Source organism: Nyctereutes procyonoides, unplaced genomic scaffold (genome assembly GCF_905146905.1).
Source record: "Nyctereutes procyonoides isolate TBG_1078 unplaced genomic scaffold, NYPRO_anot_genome, whole genome shotgun sequence".
Classification (NCBI taxonomy): Eukaryota; Metazoa; Chordata; class Mammalia; order Carnivora; family Canidae; genus Nyctereutes; species Nyctereutes procyonoides.
In genome coordinates, this window is record NW_026575126.1 from 6,450,172 (window position 1) to 6,462,428 (window position 12,257).

Genomic DNA, 12,257 nt, shown 5'->3' on the forward strand with positions numbered 1-12,257 from the left:
CCAAGGCTTTTAAGAGCAGAGACGCTTTATTCATCTTCTATTTCCCTGACAGGTGGATGCAGATGATGAGAAGGATGGAGGCAGAGCTGCCAGATGAAAGGAGCCTAGAGAAGAGTTGCCCACTGACCATAAACACCAGCCTGATACTGTTATATGGCCAGGAATAAACTATTATGTTAAGTCACTGAAAAACTCAAGTTTATTATAATAGCTAGCTTTACTCTTCCTAATACTGATCTTGAGAAAAATATCACTTCTCAGACCTGCAGTTTATTTTATAAAAATAGGTTGTTTGACCAAATCGCCAAGGTTCTTTAGTGATACTACAATGATTAATCCTGCTTCATTTTGATATAATTTGATTGTATCTAAACAAATAGGAGCTCATGCTTGTGTCTTCCCACCTTCCATTAGCCCATGTTAACTATGCATACACAGAATTCAAATGGAATTGAATTCTTTTATCCAAAAATGTTCAAAATTGCAAGGCATTTTTTTTTTGCCTTACCTGTGTGGTAGGGCACTGTAGGTTTACCACCACAGAGGGACTGGTACAGCTGAGTAAGTTAAAGTAAAACAGAATGGTCTTGTTCCTGTTAAGAAAACAACATAAAGTAATCTTTAGTGACTGTGGAAATATTCCATATCATTTCAGACCCTGTATACTTTTAATATGATGACCTTTAAAAATTGCCTTCATTTTCCCTAGACAGCTACAGTATAGTCCCCAACTCCCCTTTAAGCTGCCTAACATTCACAGCTCCTTTTTGTAATAGTAAAAAAAAAACTGAAATAATGAAATTGTCCATCAACAGCAGATTGGCTAAAGAATTTCACATCCACAAAGACGACTGTGTTGCCATTGAAAAATAATGATTCCGTACGAGCCAGATTCACTCTTTCACACCAAACAGCCTTATCATCTACGCAGTATTCTGGTACATGTGATTTGAATTTGTACCCATGCAAATGAATAAATTATTGCATGTCATGGATCACTGGAGTTCCTTGGGATTATTTAAAACTGAATGGTAAATCTCTAGGTGTCAAGAGTCCCTCATAGGTAAAACTGATTTAGAAACTGCAAAATGCTACATAAACTGAAGTTATTCACCAAATTATGCTATTGTCAAGGGTAAGGCTCATACCTTATTCACTTTAATATCCCTACTTTGCCAACACAACCTAGTACTTGGCCCTTTCTAGATATTTATCAAATGTTGCAGAATGAATGAGAATAATTCCAGAATAAGTTGTTGTTGTTTAATCTTAGAATCCAACTTAGCTTTCCAGTACAAAGCCATAGTCATTCAATCACAGTCTGTTTGATATCCTTAAACTTCAGTGAACCTCATGGGGCACCTGGGTGGCTCAGTCGGTTAAGCATCTGATGCTTGATTTTGGCTCAGGTCAGTCATGATCATGAGGTCATGATCTCAGGGTCTGTGGATGGAGCCCTGTGTTGGCCTTTGCTCTCCCTCCAACCTTCCCCCCTACTCACACTCATTCGCTTTCTCTAATAATCTTAAAAAACAAAAATAAAACTTCAGTGAACCTCAGATTCCTCAGGTACAGAGTAGGTGGTGATGGTTGCAACTGAGCAATTCCATGGGAATGACTGAAGGAGTAACTATTTAATTTACACTGTATTTCCATCAAGAAACAACAAAGTAAAATCAGTTGCAAACTAGTAGTTCAAAATGCTGTACCATGCACTTAAGCCTTTCTCTCCTCTTTCCTGAAACTCATGGAAATAAAAGAATGGAAGTACAAAAAGTAAACCAGCTGAGGGTGGGGAAAGACAAGATCTGTTCACAACTGAATGAGAGTTCAGCAATTTCTGGAAGATGGAAAGCATATGAGAGTATGCTGAGTGATGAATGCACCACAAAGGAGTATGGAAAGAGTGCGATACAACTTGCCTGTTAGAAATCATGAGATGCTGGATTCAGTTTTGAAAGTGAAAAATGTGGCTGAAAACAAGATTAATTGAAGATTTATATACAGAACTACAGTACAAACCAGCACCTCTCTTTTCTCCCATACCCCTACACTTGGAATTCCAGCATCCAGGAAAAACATGCAAAACCTGAGGCCTCCTTTGTGGAATGAGCCTTCTGGGGTTAGCAAAGGCTTTTACAGAATTTGGTGCCCCAGCCTACAAGCCTGTCACTTTGAAAGCCCAGACCTGACAGCCAGTTTCCCATCAGTTCATGCTGTATTGAAATCTGACAGTGAACATGGCCTTATCACCCTATACAGGGAAGAGGTCTCACAGAAAAACAGAACTACTAACATAGCTTTGGGACAAATTCACAGAAGTGACTTAGTTCTTTAATAATAATGGGCAATCAAGTAGAATCAGGAATGTAAGGAGGAATCAGCATATGAAAGAGAAAGACTAAAGTAAACAAAAACTGACGCTGAATGAAATCAAATAATTTAGGGCATAGGATGGACTTTTAAATCCAGTATTTTCAAAGTAACTCAAGCAGACTATCCATAAAATAAGAGCAGTATATAATAACAAAGAAATAGAGGGTAAGAGAACTTTTAAAGATCAAAAATATGAGGAAGATGGAAGAGTATAAAGACCCTAAGCTTACCCCATCCACAGATACAACTAGGTAACACCCATATCAGTGTAAAATGACCGAAGACTATCAGAACAAATTCTCCACAGCTAAACATAGAGAAGAGGCTAACTTGAAGAGGTTAGGAAGGGCAGAGACAAGACAGGAGTTAAACAGACCCATAGGACTCTCCCCAGGAGGGACAATGCAAGTGCAGAGATGGAAAAGAAACATCCTCACACCAGGCAGCCCAGGCATGGGGAAGATGAATCTCCAAAACATTTGGCTTTGAAAACCAAAGGAGCTGAACTTTGTGACTTTTTACAGGCATTGGGGCTTAGTACCTGGAACTTTAAAGGTACTTTAAAGGTCAGCAGGCTGGACCCTGGAAAAGCTGGGAAAGCCTGGAGGGCAGAAGGAAAGAGTCCCCACCCTTAAAAAGCACAACAAACAGCCCCACTAAGATACAGCATAGAAGCAACAGTTTGAAATATCTGGGGAATACAGGATGGAGATTTGCTTATTAAACTTGGAACAAAGGCTGGAGGGGCAGAGATTTTGGGGGGATTTCTCCAAGAACAAAAGAGCTTATAGGTGTCATTTCCCTTCTCTGCCCCACCCCACCCCCAAACTTAGACAGAGGGACACTTGGGGGAGCCAGCACGGTGCCAACATTTGGTATCTCACTTGCCAACACTGTACCCTGCCCCCTCATTCTCCAGCAGACATGCCTTTGCACAGTCAAGCTTCCACTCTAGGTTTACTCCCAAGCAGACTTGATCAAAGCTTCCTGACACTGTGCACCTCACCCCCGTGTTCTCCTGTGGACCTGCTCCCTCAATACAACCTTGGAGAGACCATCCAAAGTGCTACTACAAGCCTGGCAGGGTGCAAGAAAACCTGAGAGAGGCCAGAACAACTCCAAAGTCACTCCTACCCAACAGAAAGGGACTGAGAACCATACACACCAGATTGAATTTGGCTCACATTGAATTTGGTGGGTTGGGGGCAGACATCTGGTCTAACAACAGGCCCTCCCCACCAATGAAAGCTTCTCAAGGGACAACAGAGAGAAAGAACCCTGAAGTTCAGCGCTACTGCATCTCCAGCAAACATCTGATAGGACTCAACTCAAGTGCAGGACAGAATAAATCCTGCCCACAAGAAGGAAAGAACCATTGCAGAGGACTGGAATAAAGGTAAAAACAGCTCAGCCACAACAGCAGGGCACACACGACATATATAAGAGACATTCCTAAAGCACCAGATTCTGGTGAACAGGGGACATTGCAGTGTAGGGCACTACAGGACCTCTCCTTCATAAGGCCATTGCTTTCAAGAGCAGGAGACATAGTGGACTTTCCAAACATAATAACAGAGCTACACAAAATAAGGAGACAGAGGAATTTGTTCCAACTAAAAAAAAAAAAAAAAAACAGGACAAAATCACAGCAAGAGAGCTAAATGTAATAAAGTAATATATACATACCCGTTAGAGAATTTAAAGTAATGGTCATAAAATACTCAGACTTGAGAAAAGGGTAGAGGACCTCAGTGAGACCACAACAAAGAGACAAAAAACATAAAAGATAATCAGAGATAAAGTAACAATAACTAAAATTAAAAATACACTAAATGAAATAAATTGTAGAATAGAGGAAGAAGAGAAAAGATTAATGATCTAGAGCACAGACTAATGGAAAACAATCAACCTGAACAAGAGAGAGAAAAAAATAATACAAAATGAAAATAGACTTAGGGATCTCAGTGACACCATCAAGGGTACTAATATTCACATTATACAGATCCTAGAAAGTGAAGAGAGAGAAAAGGGCTAGAAAATTTGAAGAAATAGTAGGTGAAAACTTCCCAAATCTGGGGTAGGAAACAGAAATCCAAATCCCAGAAGCACAGACAAGCCCCAACAAAATCAACCCAGGAAGGTCCATACCAGGACACATAGTAATTAAAATGGCTAAAAAAAAAGGGGGGGCAGAGGGGGGCTAAAGAGAATTTTTAAGAGCAGCAAGAGAAAAAAAAAGCAGTTGCATATCAGGGAAATCACATAAGGCCATCAGCTGATTTCTCAGCAGAAATTTTGCTGGCCTGAAGAGAGTTCCATGATATATTCAAAGTACTGAAAGAAAAAAACCTGTAACCAAGAATATTCTATTTAGCAAGGCTATCATTCAGAATAGGAGATAAAGAATTTTCTAGACAAACAAAAGTCAAAGGAATTCATGACTACTAAATGAGCCCTACAAGAAATGTTAAAGGGGCCTCTTTGAGTGGAAAGGAAAGGCCACACGCAAGATTAAGAAAAGTAGGAAGATCAAAAGCAATAATATTAAGTATATTTGTAAAAGTCAGTCAAGGGATTCATGAAAGGATATAGAAAATCACATCATATCTAAAATGTGGGGAGGAGAGGAGGAAAGAATGGGTTCAAACTTTTGTGACCATCAATTTAGCATAGACTGTTATATGGATAGGTTATCTACAAATCTAATGATAACCAGAAAATCAAAAACTAGTAGCAGTCATGCAAAAAATGAGAAAGGAATCCAAGCATATCACCTAAAGAAAGCTATCAAACTGGAGAAAAGAGAGCAAGATAAGAAAGGAACAGAACTACAAAAACCCTAATAGGATAATGGCAATAAGTATATACCTGTCAATAATTACTATGAATGTAAGTGAACTAAAAACTCTAAGTCAAAGTATGTCAGAATGAATAAAAAAACAAGACCCATCTACATGCTGCCAATAAGAGACTCATTTCAGACCTAAAGACGATATAGATTGAAAGTGAAGGATATAAAACCAGTTATCAGGCAAATGGAAGTGAAAAAAAAAGCAAGGGTGCCAATATTTATATCAGACAAATTAGACTTTCTAACAAGACTGTAAAAAGAAATAAAGAAAGTTAGTAATAATAAAGGGAACAATTCAACAAGAAGATATAACAATTATAAATATATATGCATCCAACACAGGAGCATCCAAATACATAAAGCAGTAAACATTAAGGAAATGGCCAGTAGAGAAATAATGGAAGGGGATTTTAACACCCCACTTACATCAATGGACAAATCATCCAAACAGAAAATCAGCAAGGAAACAGTGACTTTGAATAACAATTAGACCAGATGGATCTAAAAGATATATCAGAACATTCCACTGAAAAACAGCAGGCTACACATTCTTTTCAAGTGTGCATGGAACATCCTCACATATTAGGCCTCAAAATAGGTCTCAACAAATTAAAAAAGATAGAAGTCATGCTATGCATCTTTTCTGATCAAAACTCTATGACACTAGAAATCAATCACAAGAAAAAATCTGAAAAGATTTATAGAGAATAAATAGCATGCTATAAACAATGAATGAGCCAACCAAGAAATCAAAGAGGAAATCAAATAATATGTGGAGACAAAAGAAGATAGAAATACAATGGTCCAAAATTTGGAGGATGCAGCAAAAGCTGTTCTTTTAGAAATTTATAGGCATAGAGGCCTACCTCAAAAAGCAAGAAAAAAATCTCAAATAAGCAACCCAGCCTTACATATAAAGGAGCTAGAAAACAAATCACACCCAAAACCAGTAGAAGGAAGGAAATAATAAAGATCAAAGCAGAAATAAATGAAACAGGAAGAAAGAGAAAACAATGGAACAGATCAGTGAAAGCAGGAGCTGGTTCTCTGAAAAGATTAACAAAATTGAAAAACTTTAGCCAGACTCATCAAGAAAGACACATCTCAAAGAAATAGAATAATTCTTAGAAACCTATAAACTCCCAAAACTGAAACAGGGAGAAATCGAAAACTTCAACAGACCCATAACCAGTAAAGATAGTGAATCAGCAATCAAAGTCTCCCAAGAGGGGCACCTGAGTGGCTCAGTCAGTTAAGCGTCTGACTCTTGATTTCTGCTCAGGTCATGATCTCAAGGTCATGGGATTGAGCCCTGCATGGCACTCCACGCTGAAGCTGGAGTCTGCCTGGGATTCTCTCTTTTTTCCTCTGCCCCTCCCCCTGCTTACGCTGTCTAGATAAATAAATAAGATATTAAAGACAAAAATCTTTCAACAAACAGAAGCCTAAAGGTCAGATGGTTCCCAGGGGGAATTCTATGAAACATTTAAAGAAGAGTTAATATCTATTCTTCTCAAGTTTTCCTTCCATGTCTATATTTTTTGGGGGACAACTTCAAAACTCATTCTATGAGGCCAGTATTATCTTGATTCCAAAACCAAAGAATCCACTAAAAAAGAAAACTGCAGGCTAAAAGGCCTGATGAATATAGATGCAGAAATCTTCAACAAAATACTAACAAATTGAATCCAATAGCACATTAGAAGAATCATTCACCACAATCAAGTGGGATTTATTCCTGAGTTGCAAGGGTGGCTTAATATTTAAAAATACAAAATGATTATATCACACCTATGAAAGAAAGGATAAAAACCATATGATCCTCTCAATAGAATAGAGAGAAAGCATTTGAAAATATATCACTCTATTGATAAAAACCCTCAAAAGAGTAGGGATAGGAGGATTATACCTCAACATTAAAGGCCATACATGAAAGACCCATAGCTAATGTCATCCTCAATGGGGAAAAAAAAACAGAGCTTTTCCTCTCTAGTCAGGAACAAGACAAGATTTCCACTCTCACCACTGTTAAATAACATTGTCCTGCAAGTCCTAGCCTCAGCAAGCAGACAGCAAAAGTAAATAAAAGGTATCCAAATCAGCATGGAAGAAGTCATACTTTCACTATTTACAGATTACAGGAAACTATGTAGAAAACCCAAAACAGCTCCATGAAAAAATTGCTAGAACTGATACATGAGGGACAGTGGTTGAGTGTCTGCCCTTGGCTCAGGTCGTGATCCTGGGGTCTTGGGATCGAGTCTGGGAGACTGCTTCTCCCTCTGCCTAGGTGTCTGCCTCTGTCATGAATAAATAAATTATTTTTTTTTAAAAACAAAGAACCTGGGATCCCTGGGTGGCGCAGCGGTTTGGCGCCTGCCTTTGGCCCAGGGCGTGATCCTGGAGACCCGGGATCGAATCCCACGTCGGGCTCCCGGTGCATGGAGCCGGCTTCTCCCTCTGCCTATGTCTCTCTGCCTCTCTCCCTCTCTGTGACTATCATAAATAAATAAAAATTAAAAAAAAAAAAACAAAGAACCTATACATGGATTCAGTAAAGTTTCAGGATACAAAATTTTAACATGCATAAATGTGTTGCATTTCTATACAGTAATGAAACAGAGAAATCAAGGAATTGATCCCACTTATAATTGCACTAAAAACCATAAGATACTTAGGGATAAACCCAACCAAAGTATAAAACACTGATGAAAGATATTACAGATGAGACAAAGAAATGGAAAACCATCCCATGCTCATGGATTGGAAGAACAAATATTGTTAGATTGTCTATACTACCTAAAGACATCTACACATTTAATGCAATCCCTAGCAAAATACCACCAGTGTTTTTCGAAGAACCTATAACAAATAATCCTAAAATTTGTGTGAAACCAGAAAAGACCCTGAATAGCCAGAGCAATCTTGAAAAAGAAAAGCAAAACTGGAGGCATCAGGATTCTGGACTTCAAGCTGTATCACAAAGCTATGATCATCAAGACAATGTGGTCCTGGCACAGAAACAGAAACATAGATCAACGGAACAGAATGGAGAACCGAGAAATGGACCCACAGCTATGTGCATTGAGGAGGGCACTGGTGATGAGGAGCACTGGGTATTGTTGGAAGTGATAAATCACTAAACTCTACACCTTAAGCATTACATTGTATGTTAGCCAACTGGAATTTAAATAAAATGGTGAAACAAAAGAAAGATGAATCCGAAAGGTCCAAGATGTAGTCAGAGTTCCAAAGAGACAACCAATAAATTGGGAAGGATGAAAACAGCAAAGAAATAACTGAAGAAAATTTTCCATGGCTAATGAGAATCCTAGTCTGTCACAGTTAAAGGACTCAGGACTGAACAAAATTTAAGAAGAGAAAAAGACCTATGTCACATTGTGAGATTTCAAAACACTAAAGAAATTACTTTAAAGGCCTTTTCCAAGAGAAAAAAAGTCACCACATGATATGTGAATCAGACTGGCATTTAGACACACTGGATGCAAAAAACCTTGAAACAAAGTCTTCACATTTCTGACAAAAATTGTCTTTCAAGGAATAAATCCATCAGTAGACCCTCAATCAACTACCAAGAGAGAAAGGAAAAATATTTCTAGGGACTCAGCAAATATATTTCCGTGCTTCCCTTTCTTAGGAACATCATCGAGCGTGTTCTCCAACAGAACAAGGGCGTGTCAGCAAGGACAATAAATTGGCGAATAGGAGACAGTACATGGGACACACATACGATAAAAAGTGTCTGTTGTTTATCTGAAATTAAAATTTAAGTGGGTGTTCTGTGTTTTCGCTCGCTAAATCTGGCAACTCTAGAACCAGGATCTAATCTAATGTGGTAGACAAGTCCCAAAATTAGTTATGCGGTAGGCCTAAAATTTACCAGGTCCTAAGTGAAACAAAAAAGACAGAAGGTCTGCAGGTTGTCTTCAGAGTAAAAGGGGCCTCTGAAAAACGGAGCGATTGCATAGACAACCTTGTGGTCCTGATAATGGCTAGTCACAAAAAAATTAGCGTAATACCTTCTAGGTCCATCTGTGTTGTTGCAAATGGCAATATTTCATTCTTTTTTTATGGCTAATATTCCACTCTGTATCTATGCCACAAAACGTGAACGAATGAACAGAGAAACGGACTCAAACTGGCGGTTGCTAAAGGGGCAGGGGAAAGGAGATAGGCAAAATAGGTGGATGGGGGTTAAGAGGTACAGGCTTCCAATTATAAAATAAATAGGTCACAGGAGAAGCACAGCATGGGGAATACAGCCAATAATATTGTCACTTTCTGAGATGACCGCTGGTAACTACCCTTAACATGGTGAGCATATCCAAATGTATACAGTTGTCGAACCCCTATGTTGCACACCTGAAACATTATAAGTCGACATTATATATAATTACGTGTTACATTACATGTAAGGTAACATTAGAAGTCAACCATGGGTCAAAAAAAATTTTTTTTAAAGAAAAAACTTGTTGGCTAATATTATAAAGAATGTTAACGCTCTATGTTAAAGCAAACTGAAATGTGGAAGATACTAAGCTGCCAATAAAACATACGATTTGACTTTGATATTAGTGACCGAGTAGACATGAAAATGGAACGGCCCAGTACCGAATTTAGAGAGTTATAAAGTCAAAGTCTTTTGTTTCCAACTTCTAGAATCAACCTACCAGTAGATCGTGAAAGGTTCAAGTTGCAGAACTGAACTCCATGACCTATTTGACTATGTAAAGCATAAATATAGAAAGGGGAAGGGGAAATGAAAAGAAAGAGGGAGAGAAGGGCAATGGAATAATATCCTCCTTTTATACAAAAAGGAGTCAAAACACTGACAAAAGTTGATGGAACAGGAAACAGAGGGCTTAGTTTACTATTTAAAGTCACAGAAGTAACCATATGAAAATCTAAAGGTAATAACCTGACTATAAACAGAGAGGAGTTAGGGATCAGGGAAAGAGATAATATAAATGAATTAAATCTCTATTTTTCATAGGAGGCTGTCAGTGGATACTTATTTTTTTCCCCCAGTGGATATTCCTAACATTAACAAAGCACAAGAGAATAATCCTATTAAAGTCATACAAAAAAAAAAAAAATAAAGTCATACAAAAACAACAAGAGCCAAACCACCAGAAGAACGAAGACCAGTGTTACGGGCTGGATGTCTGGGTCTATCCGCGAATTCTTACGTTGAAATCCTAACCTGCAATGTGAGGTGGGAGGGAGGTGGGACTTTTGGGAGGTGATTGGGTCATGAGAGTGGAGCCCTAGTGAACATGCTCTCATTAGAGACCCCAGAGAGCTCTCTATCCCCTTGCTCTGTCTGAAGGTCTGCACACGGGGGAACAGCCCCCCCCCCCAGGAGCCCGAGCACACTGGGCCCCTGATGGTTGACTTCAGTCCCCAGAACAGTAAGAAAGGAGTATCTGTCATTTCCAAGCCGCCCGGCCTATGGCACTCTGTTCTAGCACCCGAACTTACTAGTAGGGCCAGAGAGAAGAGGGGGTGCCTATCCTAGGACAGGAGTCCTGGGAGCCCTGGGACAGGAGGCCACTGCTTTTATTGCCCTTATAAGCTCTTCATTAACGTCTGGCTTGCTTTCACACGCATGTTATACTGATGCATGTTTTAAAAGTTAAATCAAGGGACGCCTGGGTGGGCTCAGTGGTTGAGCATCTGCCTTCAGCTCAGGGTGTGTGATCCAGTCCCCTATGGGGCTCCCCGCAGGGAGCCTGCTTCTCCCTGTGGGTCTTGCATGCATGCATAAATAAATAAATAAATAAATAAATAAATAAATAAATAAATCCTTTTAAAAATAAAAATAAATAAGAGTTAAGTCAGGGAGTACATCTGGGTTTGTAGCATGTTCAAATTTGTGAGACCTCCTTGCCACGTCAGGAGAGGTTCTTCGGTAAAGGGGAGTTTTCTTGCTCGACTTAGATGCCAAATTGATGCAAAACTTAAATGGAAGGGTCTTGTCCTCTTAATCATCCCTGTTTTTGAAACTGAATGTCACACCAGGGGAGGGGTATTTTATCTAATTTGGTAACTGCGCTGCATCTCTGTTCAAGCACCTCTATGAGCTGAACTTTTTAGTAGTAGCCAGAAGGTGGCATCAAAATCAATTGAGTGGAAACCCCAAAGAACAGGACCGTACTCCAGCATCAGGAATAACAACTTTCCTGAAACTCAATAGGCAGAGAAAGTTGATGACAGAGCACTCCGTTTACCTTTGTTTCCTTAGAGACACCCCCCCCACCGCACCCCGCACCCCATGCTTCTCCTAGCATCCTTTTGGCTAAGCATGGATATAAACAAACCACAAAAATGGCCAAACTCTACATTCCAAATATTATCCCACCATCTGTAAGCGTGGAACATTTTAGTTACATGGAAGATCTTTGAGAATTGAGAATCTAAGGGTTGCTGTAAGTCCATCATGATGCCAACAAGTACAAGTATCTATTACACGGCAACAACTGTTTTCTGGACTATACTGTTCGGGGGCCTAAATTAATTTACACATCCTGACATAGATGCATTTCATTTTACAACAGAAGTGTGTGTGTGTGTGTGTGTGTTAATTTAATGATATTTTTTACCAGTTAACGTTCAAGATTTTTAAGTCTGGTAAACCTACAACATTTTGTCATAGGACGGTACTGTAATTTAATTCGTCTCGATTTATAGCCATTTAGGCTGTTTCCCTTTTAGTACTACTATTTCATAGCACCCACAGCAATACAACATTAGGAAATTTTATTCAAATTTCCACTACAGAAGTTTCTAGGAGGAAAACTGCTGAATTACAAGGAATATGCAAATTTGGTGACTATTTCGCAGAAGCTCCTTTTAGACAATAGGCTTGAGCAATGGAAACTTGGTCAAGCAGAGAGAGGGGCCCAAAGGGACTCCAACCCCTGGCTAAATACAGACAGGCCCATTGGGGGACCCGCCTCAAAAGATCCATAGGCCCTCTAATGGGCTACTTAACAACCGGCCACAGTTA

At 39.2% G+C, this 12,257-nt stretch overlaps 1 protein-coding gene across 5 annotated transcripts in view; it reads right to left on the reverse strand.

Moving 5' to 3' along the window:
- The window catches only part of SLC44A5 (solute carrier family 44 member 5), a 379,443-nt gene that overhangs the window by 54,864 nt on the left and 312,322 nt on the right, over nucleotides 1-12,257 (reverse strand). For all 5 annotated transcript variants that reach the window (XM_055339206.1, XM_055339207.1, XM_055339208.1 and 2 more), the window contains one exon: nucleotides 509-593. In XM_055339206.1, the coding sequence (XP_055195181.1) occupies nucleotides 509-593 (85 nt within the window). The remainder of the gene's footprint in view (nucleotides 1-508; nucleotides 594-12,257) is intronic.